This window comes from Danio rerio, chromosome 5 (assembly GCF_052040795.2).
Source record: "Danio rerio strain M-AB ecotype USA chromosome 5, GRCz13ab, whole genome shotgun sequence".
NCBI classification, from domain to species: Eukaryota; Metazoa; Chordata; class Actinopteri; order Cypriniformes; family Danionidae; genus Danio; species Danio rerio.
Window position 1 is genome coordinate 23,888,213 of NC_141025.1, and position 21,206 is coordinate 23,909,418.

Consider the following 21,206-nt stretch of genomic DNA (forward strand, 5'->3'; position numbering starts at 1 on the left):
AATATGGTTGGTTTTGATTTCATGTGTACTTTAAGCAAACTTTCACATTTCTGATGCTTTCATGTGTATATACATTTTTAGCCAACACAACTTAAATTTTTTATTTTCACAATTTTTACCAAATCAATATTTTGTGAAATAACCTTGATTTTCAATCACATACAAATAAAAAAACTTTATACACTCACTGGCCACTTTATTAGGTACACCTGTCCAAGTGCTCGTTAACAAAAATTTCTAACCAGCAAATCACATGGCAGCAACCCGATGCATGTTTCTCGATGTATCAATGGTTCAGGCTGGTTGTGGTGGTGTAATGGTGTGAAGGATATTTCCTTGGCACACTTTGGGCCCATTAGTACCAATTGAGCATGGTGTCAACGCCACAGCCTACCTGAGTATTGTTGCTGACCATGTCCATCCCTTTATGACCACAGTGTACCCATCTTCTGATGCCTACTTCCAGCAGGATAACGCGTCGTGTCATAAAGCACTAATCATCTCAGACGTGTTTCTTGAACATGACAATGTGATCACTGTACTCAAATGGCTTCCACGGTCACCAGATCAAAATCCAAAAGAGCACCTTTGGGCTGCGGTGGAACAGATGTGCATTATGGATGTGCAGCCGACAAATCTCCAGCAACTCTGAAATGCTATCATGTCAATACAGACCAAAATCTCTTAGGAATGTTTCCAGTACCTTGTTGAATCCATGCCACGAAGGATAAAGGCAGTTCTAAAGGCAAAAGGGGGTCCAACCTGGTACTAGTAAGGTATATCTGATGAAGTGGCCGGTGAGTGTATATCCTTTTGTTTAAACAGGATAAAATACACTAAGAAAGTCAATGGGTGCCAGCTACGAGGACTTTTAAAAATACATATTTTTTCATGTTCAACAGAAGATAAACCTTCAAATGGGTTTTAGAACTAGTAAAGGGAGAGCAAATGTTTATTTTTGGCTGCACTGTCCCTTTAAGATAATATTGGACATGCATCTTCTCTTTCAGGACTGAATCAAACGGCTGCAGTGGATGTTCAGTTTGTGCCTGTCGTCTCCTCTGATGACCCCAGAGCTGCTGGCATCCCACACACTCCACATGACAACTCCCTGCTGTCCTGCATTTCAACAGGACGTCTGTGTGTTCAGCCAGACGGGAGCTGTCCCTCGCCAGGTTCTTCCAGACTGCTCTGTTTACATCCTCCATCTCTGCTTAATAACACACGAGTCACTGAAGTATGTGTGTTTTGTTTGTTTCTGCAGGGTCATTGATGACTTCTGCACCTCAGCTGGAGTCAGAGCGTGTGGTGTGTATTGTTGATCTCTGTCTGCTCGGAGAACAGAAGGTAGAAATGATCTGCTCCAAACTCTACAGGACAACTGACATCTGTTAGCTCGACAGCACTCAATAAGACGCCCTCACAGTAATAATAATCATGCAAAAGAAATGCATCCCATGTAGGTCAGATGATGACGAATGTATGGGGCCTGATATTAGTGTGTTCTGATTGGAGTTTTAGAGGAAAGAATGATTTTATGTCTAAATCTGACAGTTAATTTATGTCATTATATATATTATATATAATTTATGTTAGAATATTTGTAATTTCATGAACATTTTTTAGAAAAAAATAAATCCCAAAACATTGCTTAAATCCCTTTATTTTCATCTTATGCTGTTGTTATTGTACAGCCAACAAAGATTTATGTAAAGTCAAAGCATTATAAATTAAACCTTCAGACATAAACATATGCACACTGTGTGTCCAAAATGGTGCTGGACAATCCCACAACTGATAACCCATTATCACTGAAAATCGAACCTGATTTAGAGAGATAGTTCACCCAAAAACAATATTAGTACAAATAAATTCTCAATTACTTGCCCTCAACGTTCTTCAGTTGAATACAAAAGAAGATTTTTTTTTTGACAATGTAAAAAGCTGCTGTTTTTTTCCAACATATTTCTAAATTACTTTTGTTCAACAACAAAAACAAAACCATAAACCCTGCAAAAATGCTTTTATTTCTTAATAATTTATAGCTTGTATCTCTATCTAAAGAGAGCGATATCAAGAATAATGTTTTATACAAGTAAAAAAAATGTTTAATTTAAATAAGTCCGAGTGTTAGTTTTTAATTAAAACCAGCTAAACAATTTTGTTTTTACTATAAAATAATTGATTGGCAGATAATTTAGCTTGTTTTAAAGGGCACCTATTTCACCCCTTTTGCAAGATGTGGGAAAAGTCTTTGGTCTCCAGAATGTGTCTGAAGTTTCAGCTCAAAATAACCTTCAGATAATTTATAATCACCTCCAGAATCTGCCCATTTTTGTGTCTGAGTACAGTGTAGCTGTTTTTGGCTTTAAATGCAAATGAGCTGGTTTTCCCCACCCACTGTTCCCACATGCGTTATGTCAGATAAACAGCAGTCAGTGACGGACTCGAATCAAGCTGAAATACAGCCCATTAGTCAAAAATACCAAGTTAATTTTTTTTATGTATTTGTGCTGGAGTTTATTCAAGCCTTTCTGAAATGATGAGTCTCACATCATCGCCATTTACAGTACACACACATACTAGCGTTTACTGACACCATGTGGCTGTGGTGATTATAGCGGTTAATAATTACATAGTGATTTTACTCTCTTTATTGCAAACATGCTGTTTATTTGCAAAAAAAACTTGTGTGGACGTGTATACATGTTTTTATCTCATCGGTCTTTCGGATGAGACGTTAAACCGAGTTCCTGACACTCTGTGGTCATTAAAAGTCCCATGGCACTTCTAGTAAAGAGCAGGGGTGTAACTCGGGTGTCCTGGCCAAAGTCCCTCAATCGGCCCTTACGTTCATGGCCTCCCTAACATCCCTATCCACTGAATTGGCTCTATCACTGTCTCTTCACTCCACCAATAGCTGGTGTGTGGTGAGCGCACTGGCGCCGTTGTCCTGTGGCTGCCATCGCATCATCCAAGTGGATGCTGCACACTGGTGGTGGTGTGGAGAGACCACCCCTCATGGTTGTGAAGCGATTTGGGTGTATGGCCATACACAAAAAATGCGCTGTATAAAAATACACATTACATTATTATAGAAACATGGCCCCTGTCAGTTAATTCGGTGGGCGAAGAAAACCCCACTCCTACATCACGTTGCAGTGGGCCTCAAAATCACTGGGATTTGGGTCCTATTTTAACGTCAGGAAAAAAATATACATCTTTCTATCACTCCAATATGACTGGACACACTATACCTACACACAGTTCTGTTCAAAAAGCTTACAAAAGATGATTTTCATCATAGGTGCCCTTTAAGAAAAACAATTCTGTTAATTTTGACTTATTTCTTCTTATTATTATTATTATAAGACTTATTATTTTGCTTCTTGATTTAAGAAATTTTAGATATTTGGATTTGAAACAAGACAAAAACTCTTAAGTAAAAAAATAAAAAATTTTGCATTGGGGGTTTGCGATGAGTACCACTTTGTTTAGTAAATGTTTTTGGGTGAACTATTCCATAATATTTTGAAAAAACTGCCAGATTCCACTGCATAAATAACATTTCTGTAACTTTAAAGTGTGACTAAAAGATCATGTATGTACAAACTGGTATATTTACTTCTGTCCCCCATTAGATGCATTGAAAACACTTTTATATACTTCACATGTTTGTTCACATACAAAAAGTTTTTGTGTGTGGTCCAGTTTTAAGTGTAATTTTATTTCACAGTGTAAAATCAGCACAATAATTCTGTTGCTACAGAAACTGAGGTCAGAGATTAATCGGGAGATGAAATTAAGGGACCTCAGGCATTTTTTATTAATTAAAACACTGTAATCCTGGATCTCCCTGTAAAGTGTTCATAGGTACGAAAAACAGTGTAACTTTGTGTGTTTCTGATATTCCTGCTAAGGTTCCTGCTAATTTCCCATAAGATTGAGGCATCACAGAAAGACACATCATTGCTGAAACATCAATATCCCAAATCACAAACTGATCAAGTGCTGCTGGAATCATGGCACATTAAACATCTGATCACATCCTTTCCTCAGTGTTTTCAGCTGCGTGTGCTGTACATGTCTGCATCCTCTGGGTTAGACTGGCCGTGGTCGAGCAGAGAAGGGTCAGGAACAAAGCGAGACTTCGCTAGGATAGGAAAAAGACAGTGGATGTTGGTATGAGGAGAACAGGAATTGCCAGTGTCAGGTGAAATTCACTGTATTTGATTTTAAAATGTATTATTGACTGTTAAGTTAATATTAAGATAATTGACACAAAGGTGCTGTAGGAGTACTGTTAATTAATAGACCAGTTAATTCACTGCTAAGTGCTTCCTACCTACAAAGTTTAAAGATTTTTTGGTAACACTATTTGAAAAGATTGTAATAGTTAAAGTATTTATTGTGGTGAAAAATCAACAAACGATCCATTTATTACTAGGACTGCGAGATAATGATTAAAATTAACATTGCCATGTCAAAAAAACTGACGGTGAAATGGACTGTTTTGTGTTTCTTCTTTATATATATAAATATTGCGATATGAATAAAATTTCACCACATGGTTTATTAAGGCTATTATGGAAAGAAATCTTGAGTTTAGACTGTTTGTGGTGATTTTGTATGGGAATCATGGATGAAAAGTTAAGCTACAAATGTTGTACTTTTTTGTGCTTGAATGCTTTAGACTCTTTGCAACTGATAAGCTTTCACTCTGTTTTGGTTAAACTTTGTAGTGACTCTACAACTCTCTTGTATTCTGAACTGTGGTGCTGATCAACTATAAGCCAAATGCAACTTTGCAGATCCTGTGATGTGACTATTGTGGACGCACACATTGCAATTTCAATGCTGAAACGATATATTGTGCAGACCTATTTGTTACAGTATTTGTTTTTATTAACGCTAGCTAATGAAAATAGAGTAGTTTTGTCAATATTGTTCATGTTAGTCAATACATTACATTAAAGGAAAATTATAGTAAACTGAGTCCATTTATTTTATAAGAAATGTATTTTATTTATTGTTTTATTTATAGAGGAAGAAATATATTTTTTCATAGTAGATGCAAAGACTTGCGAAAACTTTCAGTCTCAATTAAACTTTCAATTCATTAAAGAAACTGGGAAAAATAGTTTCCACAGAAATTGTAGGACACGTAACCCTTAATAATGTTTCATGAGCAGCAAATCAACATATTAGAATGAATTTTGAAGGATCATGTGACATTAAAGGCTGATGAAACGTAACGGGAATAAATCGCATTTTAAAATGTGCTCAAACAGAAAACAAATTCCAATAATATTGCACTGTACTATTGTTTAACTGTATTTATTCTTAAATAAAAGTACATAGTGAGTAAATGACACTTCTTTTTTTTATTTGATAATTATATTTGTAATCATTTTTACTAACCCCAAACAATTTAATGGTAATTTAGTTTTTTCTGTAGCCAGTTGATCAAAAAGAGCGATAAAAAACAAACAACTTGTAAGTAGCAGCAGAATGTTTAAAAAGGATAAATGTGCAGATATATAATTGTGTATATACAAATATCAGTGTGAATATTTCCCCACTTAATTGGCCCTTCCTTAAGGCTGATTTATAGTTCTGCATTAAGCATACACGTATGCTCTGGCGCAGCCTGCGTGTGTTCGCATAGCCCTCACTGTGGCTGACGCTGACACGCACCTCTTTAAAAAATTAACTACATATCGCAACGACGCATAGAGCAAGCTCTGTGATTGGTTGGCTTAGTTGTGGTGACAAGTGTGGGCGGTGTTGAGAGCCGCGAGCCTAATGGAGAGATTGTTTACAAGTGTCGAGTCACATGAAGGAGCTCCAGATGGAAATTCATTTCTTTTGTGTTTATCTTATTATTAATGTTGCAGTTCCTCCTTTCCCGCCTCTAAATGAACGAGTTTGAGCTACATGTAGCACCCAGAAAAAAACAAAACAACCATCAAGAAACTCGACAAAGAGGAACATACAACCTACTGCCAGCTAGCATTTCAGAAGTGTTACGGCAGAGCAACAAAAACAGGACGCAGAAGTATAATTGCGTGACTACATGCAAGGCGTGACTGCATGCGCCGTGGGTCACACCGATCACTCAACGCAGAAGTATAAATCAGCCTTTATACTATGTCAGGTAGTAAAAGGAGAGAAAAAGAGACAGTCTCATAGTTAAATAAGAAAACTTGCTTTTTGAATAAAACATTTTCGAAAGTTTACAATTTCAGGCTCTGGAAACACTGTCAAGTAAATGAAATGCCAAAAATTTTTCTGTTCAATGCCATGGTCACACTAAACTTGGAGCATGTGAAATTCAGAGGTGGGATTAAACAAAACGATTAAACATTTAAAAAAGCTAGTGATTGGTCTATATTTTAATTTCTGTACAGAAAGGTCATGTTTTGATCTCAGTGCTTCCCACAGGTTTAAAATATACATGCGGTGGTATACGGATTGAAAAGACACCTTTTACCCACAGCACATACATGGTCAACTACATGTGACAAATAAAAATGTGACTACATATGACAAACATCCAAATAACGGGAACGTTAGAAGCGAAAGTAAAACCCAAATCCTGGACATTTTAGAAGATGCAGAAACTACTGTCATATGCATTTTGGCACAAAAGGCTAATCTCTGTGGGTCTGCAGAGCACGAGAGATTCGCTGACGACCAGCAGTAGGAAAGGTGCAAAGTAGGGCTGTGCAATTTTGGCTTCTAGCGATTATGAAAAAGCATTAATCAAGATAAAACATTACTGCATCATATACCGCCCCCTTTCCAGTTGTACACATTTGTTGCTGCAAAGCTCAGTTTCACATGAAAATGACTAAAAGCATGTACTGTAATGTAACTTTTGCAGCACAGGATGCACATCCTTCATTGATGTACGTTCGAATCAATTATATTTTTAAAAGCACGAAAGGGCGCATGCTGTTGTGAGGGTGTGTGCGCGCTTAGCCTCAGAGACAATCATCTTAATGAGAGCGTTTTATTGGTCAAATACATGCACATTTGTGTCAGAGCGCAGTGTTTCATGATTATTCATATTAACCCTCATTTGTGTAATAAGCAAGTTGAGAATCAACAGACTTGTGAAAAAAAAACATATCAGAGCCGCACTATTCTTAAAGTGACAGCGCGCAATATCCTTGCTGCCACCTATTTTTATTATTAATCAAACAACAAAAGGAGAGAATCCCTCACTGCTCTTGACTGAAGGACTGCTGTAGCTGAAGTTTTTTTTTCTTACAGTGAAGATGCTTAAAGCACAGTTTAAACAACAGATTTAATAACTCGTTTCTAATAACCAATTTCTTTTATCTTTGCCATGATGACAGTACATTATTTTTTACTAGATATTTTCCAAGATATACTATTTAGCTTAAAGTGACACTCAAAGGCTTAATTAGGGTAATTAGGCAAGTCATTGTATAACAGTAGTTTCTTCTGCAGACAATCAAAAATATATATAGCTTAGGGGGGCTAATGATATTGAGCTAATAAAATAAGTTTCAAAACATTTAAACCAGCTTTTATTTTAGCTGAAATAAAACAAATAAGCCTTTCTCCAGAAGAAAAAATATTATAGGAAATATTGTGAAAAATTCCTCTGTTAAACATCATTTGGAAAATATTCATATATAAAAAAAATTCACAGAAAGACGAATAATTTTGACTTCACGATTATTCAAAACGATCATCAGTTAATTACAATTATGACCTAAATAATCGTGATTATGATTTTTCCCATAATCGAGCAGCCCTAGTGCAAAGAGAGAGAAAGTTTTCCACTGGTTAATTGATTGCGAAAGTTTGACTTTCTTGGCCGGTTACAAAAATTAAATTGTAAAAGGATGACAATAATAGTGATATTCATGCATCACCACCAAATATACTCGGGCAGCTGTATTATACCTGGGCAGCACGCCCAAGTAAAGTCTATGGCTGCGTCCGAAACTGCATACTTCCATACTATACAGTACGCTAAAATCAGTATGCGAGCCGAGTAGTATGTCCGAATTCATAGAATTCAAAAATCAGTAGGCGAGAAGTACCCGGATGACTTACTACTTCCGGCGAGATTCTGAAGTGCGCATCCCATGCACGCTGTGCTATCCCATAATGCCCCATGAGAGAAATCATGAATGGAAGTGAGGCGACGCAACTGACGAAGGTAGGTCACGTGACCATGACAAAATGGCGGATGTAGTACGCCCGAATTCCATTCATACTTTTCACATTCATACTGTATAGAACGTACTTTTCTAAGGGCCGAGTAGTATGTTTAAATTCAAATGCAGTACCTACTAAGTAGTAGGCTGTTTCGGACCCAGCCCCTGTTTAACTTTGGAATGCAGTGAATTACGAAACTTGTTGCACGAGCTTGCGTTTCCGGTCGGTCACATTCGTGTGTGTATAAATAAAAGTCTATGAGGCAAAAGTGCAGTGTGACTGCAGCTTAAGTGGTAAATTGGTGATTGGAAATAATGTGTAACCACTCTTCTAAATTTTCTCACCTGTTACTGGTTCAGAAGGCGGGGCCTCATCAGCTATTGGCTGGCTGGCTTCAACTGGGGGAGGCGTCAACGGAATGGCTTCTTTGGCAGGGGGTGGGGCAACAAAAGCAGGTCCCTCATCTGATATGGTTGGGGTGAAATCATTAGGAAGGACGGGTGCAGGGGATGTGGCTTCCTCCACTGTGGGTGTGATCTCCTCTATAACAGCTGTAAGTACAGGGACTTCAAGTTCTGGGACAATTTCTTGATCAGATTCCACAACAGAAGTGACTTCCGTCTCAGAGGAAGGTGTTGGCTCAGGAGCAGTGTCTATAACGGCGCCAGCAGCTGGGGCTTCAAGAGGCTCAATGGTGCTTTCTTTGACTGTTTCAGCTATGGGTTCTGGAGAAGGTTCAGGGGTGGATTCTGCATCTGGGACAGTATCTTCGACAGGGGCAGCTTCTGTAACTGGGGCAGCTTCAAGAGCAGGTGCTGGGTTAGGTTCAGGTTCAGATGGTGGAGCAGAAGTTCCGGATGCTACATCAACAGGAGGAGGATCTGCAACATCAGCTGTTGGTGATAATTCCACTGATGGGACAACGTCTGGTACTGGTGTAACATCCTGTTCTGGAGTCGCAGAGGCCACATCAGATTCAGGTGGGAGTTCAGAAAGTGCTTTTGTGGGTGATTCAGTATCTGGGCTTTGTACTGCAGCAGCAGACTTGGGAGAAAAAAAAAAAAAAAAAAAAAAAAAAAAAAAATATATATATATATATATATATATATATATATATATATATATATATATATACATTAGTGTATGTATGTATGTATGTATGCATGTATGTATGTATGTATGTATGCATGCATGTATGTATGTATGTATGTATGTATGTATGTATGTATGTATGTATGTATGTATGTATATATATATATATATATATATATATATACATTAGTGTATGTATGTATGCATGCATGTATGTATGTATGTATGTATGTATGTATGCATGCATGTATGTATGTATGTATGTATATATATATATACATATATATATATATATATATATATATATATATACATATATATATATATATATATATATATATATATATATATATATATATATATATATATATATATATATATATATATATAGACATTAATCAAAAAATGAATTGTGGTGAGTTGAGATTGGATTGCGGCGGAGTAAACATCAATGGATTTTTTTGACATTGCAAATGAACGTACAATATGAAATATATCTTTAAAGGTTAACATAACTTATTTTTAGTATGAATGTTTGTAGCTTACCTCCACATTTACAACAGACTTGACAACATCTTCCTTTGGTTTGGATTTAAACATTGAAGCAACAGATGAGCTGACACTATACACCTTTTTACCTGTGATCTATGAAAATTAAGGAAGAAAAACAACTATATTAACATACTTGAGAGGATAAGAGAAAAGGTTTCCTTAGCATTAAGAGAAATTTACATCACATTTCTAACCTGATATTACATGAAATTCAGCGATCAGATCAAAAGTGGTCTAATGCGGCTCATTACTGTTTTTACCTGGTTTTAACGTGCCCATAAATGCTTTTTGTGTGCTGCAGACCTTTCTTATTTTTCATCATTTGCAGAAGTGTTAATGAGGTGCACAATTACGATTAACCAAAACCCATTTTGCTTTTTATGGGTGATCAAGAAAATGTGTATAAAGCGATTATAATTATCAGAACTTCTTGTATAACAGTGTAATACAAATTCATTGTTTTGTGCTATTACTCACAACACTTTAAAAAAAAATACACTAGTGGAAAGTAGGTGTTTTTTTTTTGTGGCTGTTTTAACACATTTTACCATCTCAGCATTTAAAGTATGAAAGCAACCCCATTAGCACTTTGAAATAGCATCATCCACTAGCAATTGGATCAACCAAACAAAACAAACATATTTAAATACCAGGGCCTTTTTAAAGCACCTTTAGAGCTCCCACAGTCTGTGTAGGGTAACATACTGCAGTACCAGCTGAAGCCAGTCCAAGAGGTACAACAATCCTCTTCAATCGAGAGCCTAAACAAAAATCACACAATTAAACACGTGCTGCTTTCTAATGAAATTATAAAGCAAAAACCAACCTTTACCACAATAATAGTGATATACAATGTGTATTGCGGAGTGGTGCGATAAATGAAACTTAGTTAAGGTGCCAAGAATTTGTGAACTGCATGCATATGTTTATCCAAATTTGACCAATCAGATGGGGCATTACTGTCTTTATACCTGAACCTAGTGCCTCAGAGCATAGAGTTGCAAATAAAAACTAATGGAGGGAGTAGAGACAAGTGGGAAAATGACAAAAGCGAATAAGAATCTGAATATCTGCCACGGTTTTTAGTCATTTATAGTGTTTTAAACTCTAGGCCGGATTCAAAAACAAGGCTAAGCTTAAGCCAGGGCTAGGTTTTGGAAAATGTAGTTAATTAGGCAGCGTTTATAAAAATTAATTTGAAAAACACATAACTAGTGCGTATCTTGAAACTATTCTATTCTGGCACTGAAGAATATTTTGTTTTTGTAAGTAGGTAAATGTTTATTTATATAGCACCTTTCCCAGACATTGAGTCACAAAGTGCTTTACAATTAGAGAAAACCAGAAAACAGGCAAAAGAACACCTATAAATAAAAGTAATCACATTAAAACAGGTTAAAATCCAAGTACAGAAACACAAATACTGTCAATTAAAAGCTTGACCAAAAATGTGTCTTTAAACGCTTTTTAAAAAGTTCAACTGATCCCAGAATTCTCAGTGCAATAGGGAGAGAGTTCCAGAGCCTTGGTGCCACAACACAGAAGGCACAGTCACCTTTACTCTCAAGTTCTGGGAATGGCTAAAAGGTCTTTGCCAGAAGACCTCAGAGACTGGCTACATGAGTGACTAGTAAAAGATCTTGAATATACAGGGGTGCTTGACCATGCAGAGCTCTATATCTAATGTCTAGAATCTTAAAATTTACTCTAAAACTAATAGGAAGCCAGTGAAGTGGTTTAAGCACAGGAGCTGGTTAAAAGCCGCTGCACAACTTGCAATCAATCCATGAAAGATTTGTTTAGACAAGTGAACAGAACAGTAATCCAACCGTGAAGAGACAAAGGCACGGACAAGCATCTTCATCTCATCCTTTGAAACAATATTTCAGGTTTTTTTGTGATGTAACCAAGTTATTTTAGTTAAAACTGTGGCGTGTCCCTTTAAGAAATCATCCATTATTCAAATTTCATATCAAGTTAGGTCCAACCTTGGTTCACTATGAGAGTTGGTTTAATATCGTTACACACCGAGTTTGCACCTAGACATTGCTCTTTATTTACTTTTTGTTGTTATTGCTTAAATTACATCATTTAAATTACTCACTCTCAGGGCCATTTATATCGAAGTTGATATTTAGCCGCACCATATTGCTGTTTTGAAACATTTAGATTTTTTATGAGGTGGGTTGTTAGCCCAACGCTCTGCCCTGAACCAGGACAGGACATACACTATGGACAATTTAGCCAACTCAATTCACCTATAGTGCATGTCTTTGGACTTGTGGGGAAAAGTGGAGCACCCAGAGGGAACCCATGTGAACACAAGGAGAACATTTTAAAAGCATTTTAAAAAGTTGAGGAAAAATAGCAATTCTTAAGCGAAATGTTTAGGAAATATCGTTATCGGTACTCAACAATTATAGAGCATATCTTTGTGCATTTTCCCTGTATCATGATGCAGCTTGACTTTCTAATCATTTTGAAGAGTAAAACAACAAACAATAATCACACAGTCAGTCTACCTTTGCGTGCCAGAATCAGGCCACCCAATCCAGACACACCGATGACGGTCACTCTAGGCAGAAAGCCAGGAGGTGGATCTCGAAGGAAGTGATATGTGTCTAAAACCAGAGAAGGTCAAAGGTCAGATTCACAGTCAGTGCCTCCATACTGCTCATTCACACACACACAAGTCAGACCTACCTTGCCCAGACTGGTAAAGCGATATCACCCCGACTTTGACTGAAGTGAGGCCATTCTATTAATAGAGAATAATAATGATAATATAGATAAAAAATATTTAAGCTCCACCATTTTTAACATTCTTCAATGACAAGCAAACTCAGTAATCACAGTGTGTGGATCAGACCTGCACAGCTCTGACATAAGGCTGCAGGCCGACTCTCACAGATCCCAGACCAGTCTGAACCAAACCAGGCTGCTCCTCCACAAACTGCACAGCACGGCCATCTGGAGAGTAGATGGACAACTGGACAGACAGACAAATTCAGACTTTCGTTTCTGGAGTTTGTTATATTTTCAATATTTCTAACAAAGCTAGTCATGTTATCAAGTCATATAGTCAAATTATTAGTGCAACTAAAATAGCTGTTTATTATATTTTACAGTTTATTGTATTCCTGTAATGGCAAAGCTGAATTTCCAGCAGCCTTTACTGTAGCCTTCAAGTGTCACATTATGTTTCAGAAATCCTTTGATTAAGCTGAATTTGTGCTGAACTACATTTCTTATCATTTTCATACAAAAGCAGTGATCTAATATTTTTGAGGAAACTTGTATTTTGCATTTTGAGGATCTGTTAATCCTGATCTAATAAGGAATCTTTGAACGTTCAAAAGAACAGCATCATTTTGAAATACAGATAGTTTGTATAATAGAAATGTCTGATGATTGTAATTTTGTGCTAAAAGTATTATTTCTTCACCCAAAAATATTGTGTGTCCCCCAAATTTCTAAATGGTGGTGTACAAAGGTCCTGTCCTGTTTTGGCAAGTTGGGAACCAATTGAACAAAACGCATCTTTATATCAGATGTAAAAAAGGCTTCAGCAGCCATTACATTAACACTATCGCTAATCCAGCATCAGAGCAGTTTTTAAGGCTAAACATATTCCATTATTCATCATCTTCAGTAACATCTGTGCCTCTAAATCATGAGATGTCAAGGAGAACTTTAAAGTTGATTCGATTAGATTTGTATGCAACTCATGTTGCACATTTTATTGATATAAAGCAAGGGTGCGCAAACTCAATCCTGGAGGGTTGATGTCCTGCAAAGTTTAGTTCCAACCTCAATCAGACACACTTGGGCAAGCGAATCAAGCTCTTACTGGGCTTTTTAGGGTGCTTTCACAACTGTGAATCGATTCAGTTGTTCCGAAACAGAGATTACAAATGTTACATTGTTACTCTTTGCTCTTGGTGCGGTTCGCTTTCACACTGCAAAGTTTCTAATCAGACCAAAAGAGCTAAAACAAGTCACGTGCGAGTAAACTCTCCTCACATTGGTCAGAGTGTCAGGGTTTATTTTGCAGCTTCCCGCTAAGCTGTCAGGAGAGGTGGTGGTTTGATGGTGATTGACAGGGTGCACGCGTGCGATGTGTCTGAGGAGAGATGCGGTGGGGAGGGGTAAGAAGGGTGCGCGACGATGCCTATTTGAGGACCGGGAGGGAGACGCAAGATTACCGGGAGATCATCGCTTGTTTGCAGGCATCCGGAGACTTGCGAAACTTCCCGCCCTACTCATAATTCTCTCTTCATATAGCCGTAAGCCTATTACATATCCATAAAACACTGTGATATAACCGTGCTCGGATCGGATCGCATTCTCACTGCAATCGAACCGCTCCAGGGTTCTTTTTAATCGAGCCGAGACCACCTCACTCAAGCAATCTTGGAGCAATTAGTTTGGCGCGGAACAGAGCGCGATTGCCCTGTTCACATATGCCTAACGAACCGTGCTAACTGGGCAAACGAGATACGTTCCGAAACAAAAGTGTAGGTGTGAAAGCACCCTTAGAAACATCCATGCAGGTGTGTTGAGGAAGTTGGAGCTTAAATCTCCAGGGCACCAGCCCTCCAGGATCGAGTTTGGACACCCCTGATATAGAAACAAGTATGTGCATTTTGAAAATAATGGCAACAAGTTCTTGATTGAAAACAGCATAGTAAAATTGTGGCATTAATAGTGACAAAAAATGTTTGCAGTTATTTTTAAGTGCAAATTATTATATGTTCAAAATGTATACACAAGAAATGCACAATTTAGAATAAAGACCTGGGGGCTGTTCCAGAAAGCAGGTTATGTGACATACACGGGTAAGTTTGAGAGTAAGTAGGTAGATAACCTCAGCTTTGGTTCCAAAATCGGAGGTAACTTCTGGGTATGTTAAGTAGCTATAGCAACTTACTCTCTGAAGATAACCTGCTCCGGAGCAGGTTATCTTCAGAGAGTAAGTTGCTATGTTCCAGAGTTTGTCTGTTTCAGAGAGTTTACTGAGCATTGCGTGCTCTTTTGATGAGGATATTTATGGATGTGGACACACAGATACAAGTTTTTTCATTGTGAGGGTTATAAGTGCATAGTTTTTTTTCATAACCAAATTCATAATGTTAATGTATTTAACAAACCTTTTTGAAATCAAATGTGACAAACCGCGGGTCTGCGCTTACCATAAAAAACATTCAGTGCAGCTCTTTGTATTCGCGTCAGGGCATTTTAGGCAACTGTACAATGTGGCAGTAGGACCACCTGTACAGTATGCCTGGCACTGAACTGTTTTTTTACACTTTTGTACAGTTCCTTGGTCATAAATCACTGCGTATCATTACACAGTTGATTCAGAGCACGGCAATAGTGTAGTGGACAGTGCGTCGTTAATGAACAGCGGAGCTCACAGCGGAGCCAGTTCGAATCTAGTAGGAAAATATAGGCCTACCTATAATTTAAGATGTAGGACGTCGTTTATATGTATACATTCTTGCACATACACCTACATTTTTTAATATAATATTTTTTTCAGGGTTTCCAAATGCTTGTGTGCATTTGCAGCCAATTTTAAAGCTCCATCAGTCACTAAAGGACACTGATAATATGAAATCTGTCCATAGTATAAATGTGCAGGTACAACTTAATTTTCTATCCTTAATCTTTTGGTGTTTCAACTATTAAACTCATTACTACTTCATCCTACCAGCACATATGTGATGACCCCACCTCATCACTATATGTTGAGGCTAAATGGCTAATTTTCAGGATGTAATGATTCAAGTGTATAACACAAATATAGTTAAAAAAAAAAAAAAACTATAAAGCAAATGTTGCTTTACACAATGTTTATTTTTATTATATTTGTATTATAAAATAGAATCATTAGTGGGCACTACATTGTTACTTGCTGGAGGACAAAGATACCCTTTTCTGCCTTATACGATGACACCCTACCTGCAGCCTGACCCAGAGGAAATCTTAGGCCCCGTTTACACTAGTGCGTTTTAGTTTGAAAACAAGTTTTGCTACGGTTACGCCATCCGTCCACACTACGCCGGAGTTCTCGGGCGCCGAAAACGGAGCGTTTCGAAAACGCTGAAGATGCCGTTTTCATTCTAAAACGCTGCTGCTCCGTCTCAGTGTGGATGGGGAAAGACGGAGACATCTGAAAACGGAGGCGGGGCTGCAAACGTTCGCCTATTTGATTGGGGCTTTTCCTCAATATTAAGTAGCCCACACACAGTTCAGTCTCGCATCCTCTTCTTGTAAGTTAAGACTTCGCAAGTTTGATCAAGGCTGCAGTCTCCCCCTTCTCAGTTTGATATGGAAAACATACCGAGGACACGGGTAAATCTTCAAAGGGAACAGTGTACTTTATAACTTCATTCACATCACCTTGGCTACGTTGTTTCACTTTCTCAACAATAAAATGTAAACATGATTTAAGGAACTGCCTATTTTCTTTTTAATATTAGCAACTTAACAGACAGCAGAAATGTTGAGGCGCCGTGCTGCATATATGAGCGTCATCTTCACTGTGTGGATATTTATAACAAAACGGAGCCGATAACAACTGCCTCCTTTCAATTTCAGTGAAAATACGAAACGCACCCTCTCTTTTGCTGAATATCAGTTTTAATAATTGACAATTATAAAAGTATAACATACAATAAGTTTATACATTGTAGGAAATAAAGGCAAGCGATCGGTCAATGTACCTGGATTAATCATTAACTTATCTTTGCGCTTAACCAAAACATGTTACCCGTGAACAAGTAACTTAATAGATTCCAATGACCAAAGTCAGGGAATTGGCCTATGTCGTTAGATAAAGACAACAACATGAATGAAATATCACGTTTAGCAAATATAGTGAGATTAGATCCAGCGGGAGATGCTTGATGAGCAGTCCGACAAGCAGAGCTCTCATCTGGGTAGAAATGCTGGAGCGCTTGCCTGAGTGTGTGTGTGTGGTCACGTGATGTGCGTTTTCAGCGTTTTGGTGTGGACGGAGAGCTGTTCAGAAACGCTGGGTAAAACGCAAGTGTGGACGCGGATCGTTTTCATTCTACAACGCCATTTTAAAACTAAAACGCACTAGTGTAAACGGGGCCTTAGTGACCCAGACAGACAAAAGAGATGGAAGAGTGCTTAGAAATATAATTTGTCAAAAAACTATGTTTAATCAAATATTTTGGTCTGTTAATTTCTTAATTTCCTGAAATAAAATGAATGATTTTTTTACACTGCTTTATACACGCACCTTTAACGTGTAACATACTTTTCATATACATTTCTCACCTTAAAGATGATGCTCATGTGACTTTATTTATATTTGAAGATGGACCTTATACAGCTACTTTAGAATTAAAATTTTATATATATATATATATATATATATATATATATATATATATATATATATATATATATATATATATATATATATATAATGTATATGTATAAGATTTTGTGATCCAAGAGTAATATTCAAATATGGAAAAGTGCAGACAAATTCTTACACTGCTTGTTAGTTGAAGCAGAAGGAACTTCGTCTGCATGCAAAATAAAAAGCATAAAAAGAACCTAAAGCTACCTAACAACAATCACTTACAACAGTGACATATTGTGTGGTTTAAGTCAAAAACTCAACCACTGATGAGCCTTTATTATAGGACACAGCATCTCCTCTAACTGGTGGACTACAGCAGTTAGACAGGCCTCTTTCTATTTGCTGCATGACAGAAAGAATATTCTAGAGCAGTGGTTCTCAAACATTTTTCATCAAGTACCACCTCAGAAAAAAATTGTCTCTCCAAGTACCACCAGAATGAGCAGTATTGAAATACAATAGCGTAGTAGGCCCAGTAAAGCAGCTACAACTCTGCAGTTAAAAAACGTGGCAGATTACATTAGAAATATAGGCTATATGTCATATTTGACATATTATATACATCATTTTTGATCAATTTTGAAATGTGTATGGCATGTACATGACATATTTAATTCCTCCGCGTACCACTAGAAGGAAGGCTGCGTACCACTAGTGGTACAGGTACCACAGTTTGAGAACCACTGTTCTAGAGTGTTAAATACAGAGCTCCAGTAATTAAATATTACCTTTTAGGAGAATGTTTCTGTGTTTAATGACTTTGGACAGAGTTCTAGCTCCAGAAAGATTACAATTTCTATAAGCCTTATTAGTCAATACACATATTGTGGCCTTAAGAAATTAATGGCAATAAAAATAAATGCATGAATGGTTACACAACATACTCAAAAGGATGTTAAAGAGAAGTTTAATTGTTTATTACAATGAATAAAATGGAGGGTGGCATGTGTAATTTAATGAACTAACAAACTTTCTTATTATCTATTTTTTCTTTTCTTATCTATTTCTTATTCTATATTTCTTTCCTTCGTTGAAGCAGATCTGTAATTTCTGTGTTTAAAACCTCCAGCTCTGCCTCTGTAAAGTGCGTTGCCCTTTTTTTCTCACCGTGTTTTTTTATGGTGACTCGTGAATTCGGCGATCTACTGAAAATGCCTTCAGGTGTGGGCCGTGCACGCGCATTAACCCGCGGTTATCTTCATGAGGTTGATTTAACTAACTCTTGTCACCTGTTTTGGAACCAACATACTCGCGGTAAGCAGGTTTTGGGTAAATCAACCGAGAGTTCAGGGTTTAGCAGATGGTAAGTTAACCCAGCTTTCTGGAATACCCCCCAGAGGAGTCAGTAACATGTTTTGTTAATGTAGTTGGCATTACAAACAAGAAATAAACGCACTGTAAATGTGGTGTAAAACAGTGAGTGCTGTTATGGTGTGGACTACTGCAAAATGTCTTTTCTTACCTCTCTTGGAGATATCAGCTCTTCATTTGTTTTCTCATTCAGTGAATAAATTCTAAATGAGCCCAAACCCACTACAGCAGCAGCAGGAATGGCTGCATACTTCAGAATCTGAGGACCAATGTAAATATTCATTAAGACTGACACAAACATGCAGATTTTAGACCATCACACATTCACTCATCGGCCAATTTATTAGGTACACTCGTTCAACTGCTCGTTAACGTATTCAGCCAATCACATGGCAGCAACTCAACGCATTTAGGCATGTAGACAGGGTCAAGATGATCTGCTGCAGTTTAAACCGAGCAAGAAATGTGATTTAAGAGACTTTGAATGTGGCATGGATGTTGGTGCCAGATTTTAGTATTTCAGAAACTGCTAATCTACTGGGATTTTCATGCACAGCCATCTCTAGGGTTTATAGAAAATAGTCAGAAAATATCCAGTTAGCGGCAGTTCTTTGTGCGCAAATGCCTTGTTGATGCCAGAGGTCTGAAGAGAATGGCCAGACTTGTTTGAGCAGATGGAAAGGCAACTCAAATAACCACTTCTTACAACTGAGGTATGCAGAAGAGCATCTGTGAATGCACAACACGTCCATGGTGGATGGGCTACAGCAGCAGATCACACCGGGTGCCACTCCTGTCAGCTAAGAACAGAAAACTGAGGCTACAATTCACACAGGCTCACCAAAATTAGACAATAGAAGATTGAAAAAAAGTTGCCTGGTCTGATGAGTCTCAATTTCTGCTGCAACATTTGAATGCTAGGGTCAGAATTTGGCGTTAATAACATGAAAGCATGGATCCATCCTACCTTGTATCAACAAATCAGGCAGGTGGTGGTGGAATAAGGTGTGGGGGATATTTTCTTCCCACACTTTAGGCTCATTAGTACCAAATCAAATTCAGAAACAGCGTGATGCTATCATGTCAATACGGACCAAAATCGCTGAGAAATATTTGTAGTACCTTGATAAGTCTATCCCACGAAGGATTAAGGCAGTTCTGAAGGCAAAAGGGGGTTCAACCGGTTACTAGTAAGGTGTACCTAATAAAGTGGTCAGTGAGTGTATGATAACAAAATTATCGGCACAAATTGACAACAGGCACCGTATTATCTAGAAAAAGCACAGGCTTAAATATGAAAGATTTTATTCTCAATAATTAATGCACAATACGTTGTACAGTTTGTTTCAGCTTGTTCATATTTGGTATTACTGTTGCTCATAACCAGAAACAGGCTAAGTGCTGTGTGGTTTTCAATAAAACATGTTTGTCCTGGCTAAGCCTTCTCTCTCTCTTTCAGCTCCTTGATGATCTTCCCATAAGCACTTTATCTGTATTAGTTTAATGAACTGAAGCAAGAGAAGACACTTTAGCGCGAGTAATAATCCATATTGAGTCCTCAGATTGGCAGAGAAGACAACGTATCTAAAAATTTAGCAGATTATATGGAGTCATGTCCAGAAAACGAGGTCTAGCAGCAGAGTATGGTGTAAAAACCCAGTGAAGGCGCTCGTTCATGAGTGTGCGAGAGTGAGTTTGTCAAAAGCATGTTCTTCGCTCTGTTTAATAAACACTGCGCTCGTGCTCGGAATAACAGCTACATCGTGTAACTCTTCGTGAGAAATGCTGATTAATAACATGAGTGATACTGTCATGTATAAGTCATACATTATGTAAGAACACGCATGATCTTATGTACCAACTCAGCTGGAAGAGAAACTCACCTTGGCCGCCATGCCAGTCCCGCCCCCTTCAGTCTCAGTACGGAAAGCAAGAGGAGTCAAGCAAGATCTCAGAGCGCGAAAGAATATTCTAGATGACGTTTTCATATAATTTATGATAATATTCATTGTTGTTCAAATTATATAAAATTATTATACATACATGCTATTCTCTCAGTGTATCTTGTTGCTTAATAGATGCATTTGCATTGTTTCACACTTCTCATAATTAAGGGTTTAATCTTGTAGTTTCATTTGTATCAAAGCAACACAATTGTGAGGAAGTCACAGTTCTCAGAAAAAATAATAAATGCTGTATAGATGTGAACTTATAATATTTACAATTGTGAATCAACACTGATTGATATGTCCCTCTAATATTTTACTTCCCCACACACAATTCCCTTATTATTTTTTACGTCTCAAAATGTTTATTTCTCTGAATTGTTAGATTTCAGAAAATCATTTGTATCTAATAATTGTATAAAACTTCAAGAGGCTAGCTTTTGTATTCTATGTGTTTGTACTTTCTAGAAATTGTTTTCTATTTAAATAAACAATTGTTTCTAAAACTCGATTTTATAATGATTGTTTATGTCTGTACAAATCAATGCAAGTAGGGGAAAAAGCAAGTGAATCTGACCCATATGTACGTAAATATTTATAGATCTGACAGATCAGTAAAAACACCCAAACTCTTGTTAAGCCAATCAAAAGGGGCGTGGCCGATTTAAATTGTGAAGGAGCGCGTGCGTGAGCGAGCGGGACTC

At 37.4% G+C, this 21,206-nt stretch overlaps 1 protein-coding gene across 2 annotated transcripts; it reads right to left on the reverse strand.

The window, feature by feature from the left end:
* Positions 1–1,647: 1,647 nt before the first annotated feature.
* On the reverse strand, positions 1,648–20,478 carry apool (apolipoprotein O like). 2 transcript variants are annotated; one of them, XM_087251882.1, is made up of 9 exons: positions 20,440–20,469; positions 18,576–18,815; positions 12,713–14,640; positions 12,547–12,601; positions 12,366–12,464; positions 10,513–10,604; positions 9,838–9,936; positions 8,544–9,243; positions 1,648–4,153 (listed from the first exon to the last, which is right to left on the reverse strand). In XM_087251882.1, the coding sequence occupies exons 7-9, from the start codon at positions 9,889–9,891 to the stop codon at positions 4,065–4,067; spliced, it is 843 nt and encodes a 280-aa protein (XP_087108008.1). In that variant the 5' UTR covers positions 9,892–9,936; positions 10,513–10,604; positions 12,366–12,464; positions 12,547–12,601; positions 12,713–14,640; positions 18,576–18,815; positions 20,440–20,469; the 3' UTR covers positions 1,648–4,064.
* Between the last annotated feature and the right edge of the window lie 728 nt (positions 20,479–21,206).

Bases quoted from the DNA above. Each gene is read 5' to 3' on its own strand.
- apool (XM_087251882.1), bottom strand. From the start codon at position 9,891: ATGTTTAAATCCAAACCAAAGGAAGATGTTGTCAAGTCTGTTGTAAAT. The intron at 9,244-9,837 runs GTAAGCTACAAA...TTTTCTCCCAAG, and splicing joins AGTCTGTTGTAAATGTGGAG to TCTGCTGCTGCAGTACAAAG. The intron at 4,154-8,543 runs GTGAGAAAATTT...TTCCTATCCTAG, and splicing joins GCCTTCTGAACCAGTAACAG to CGAAGTCTCGCTTTGTTCCT.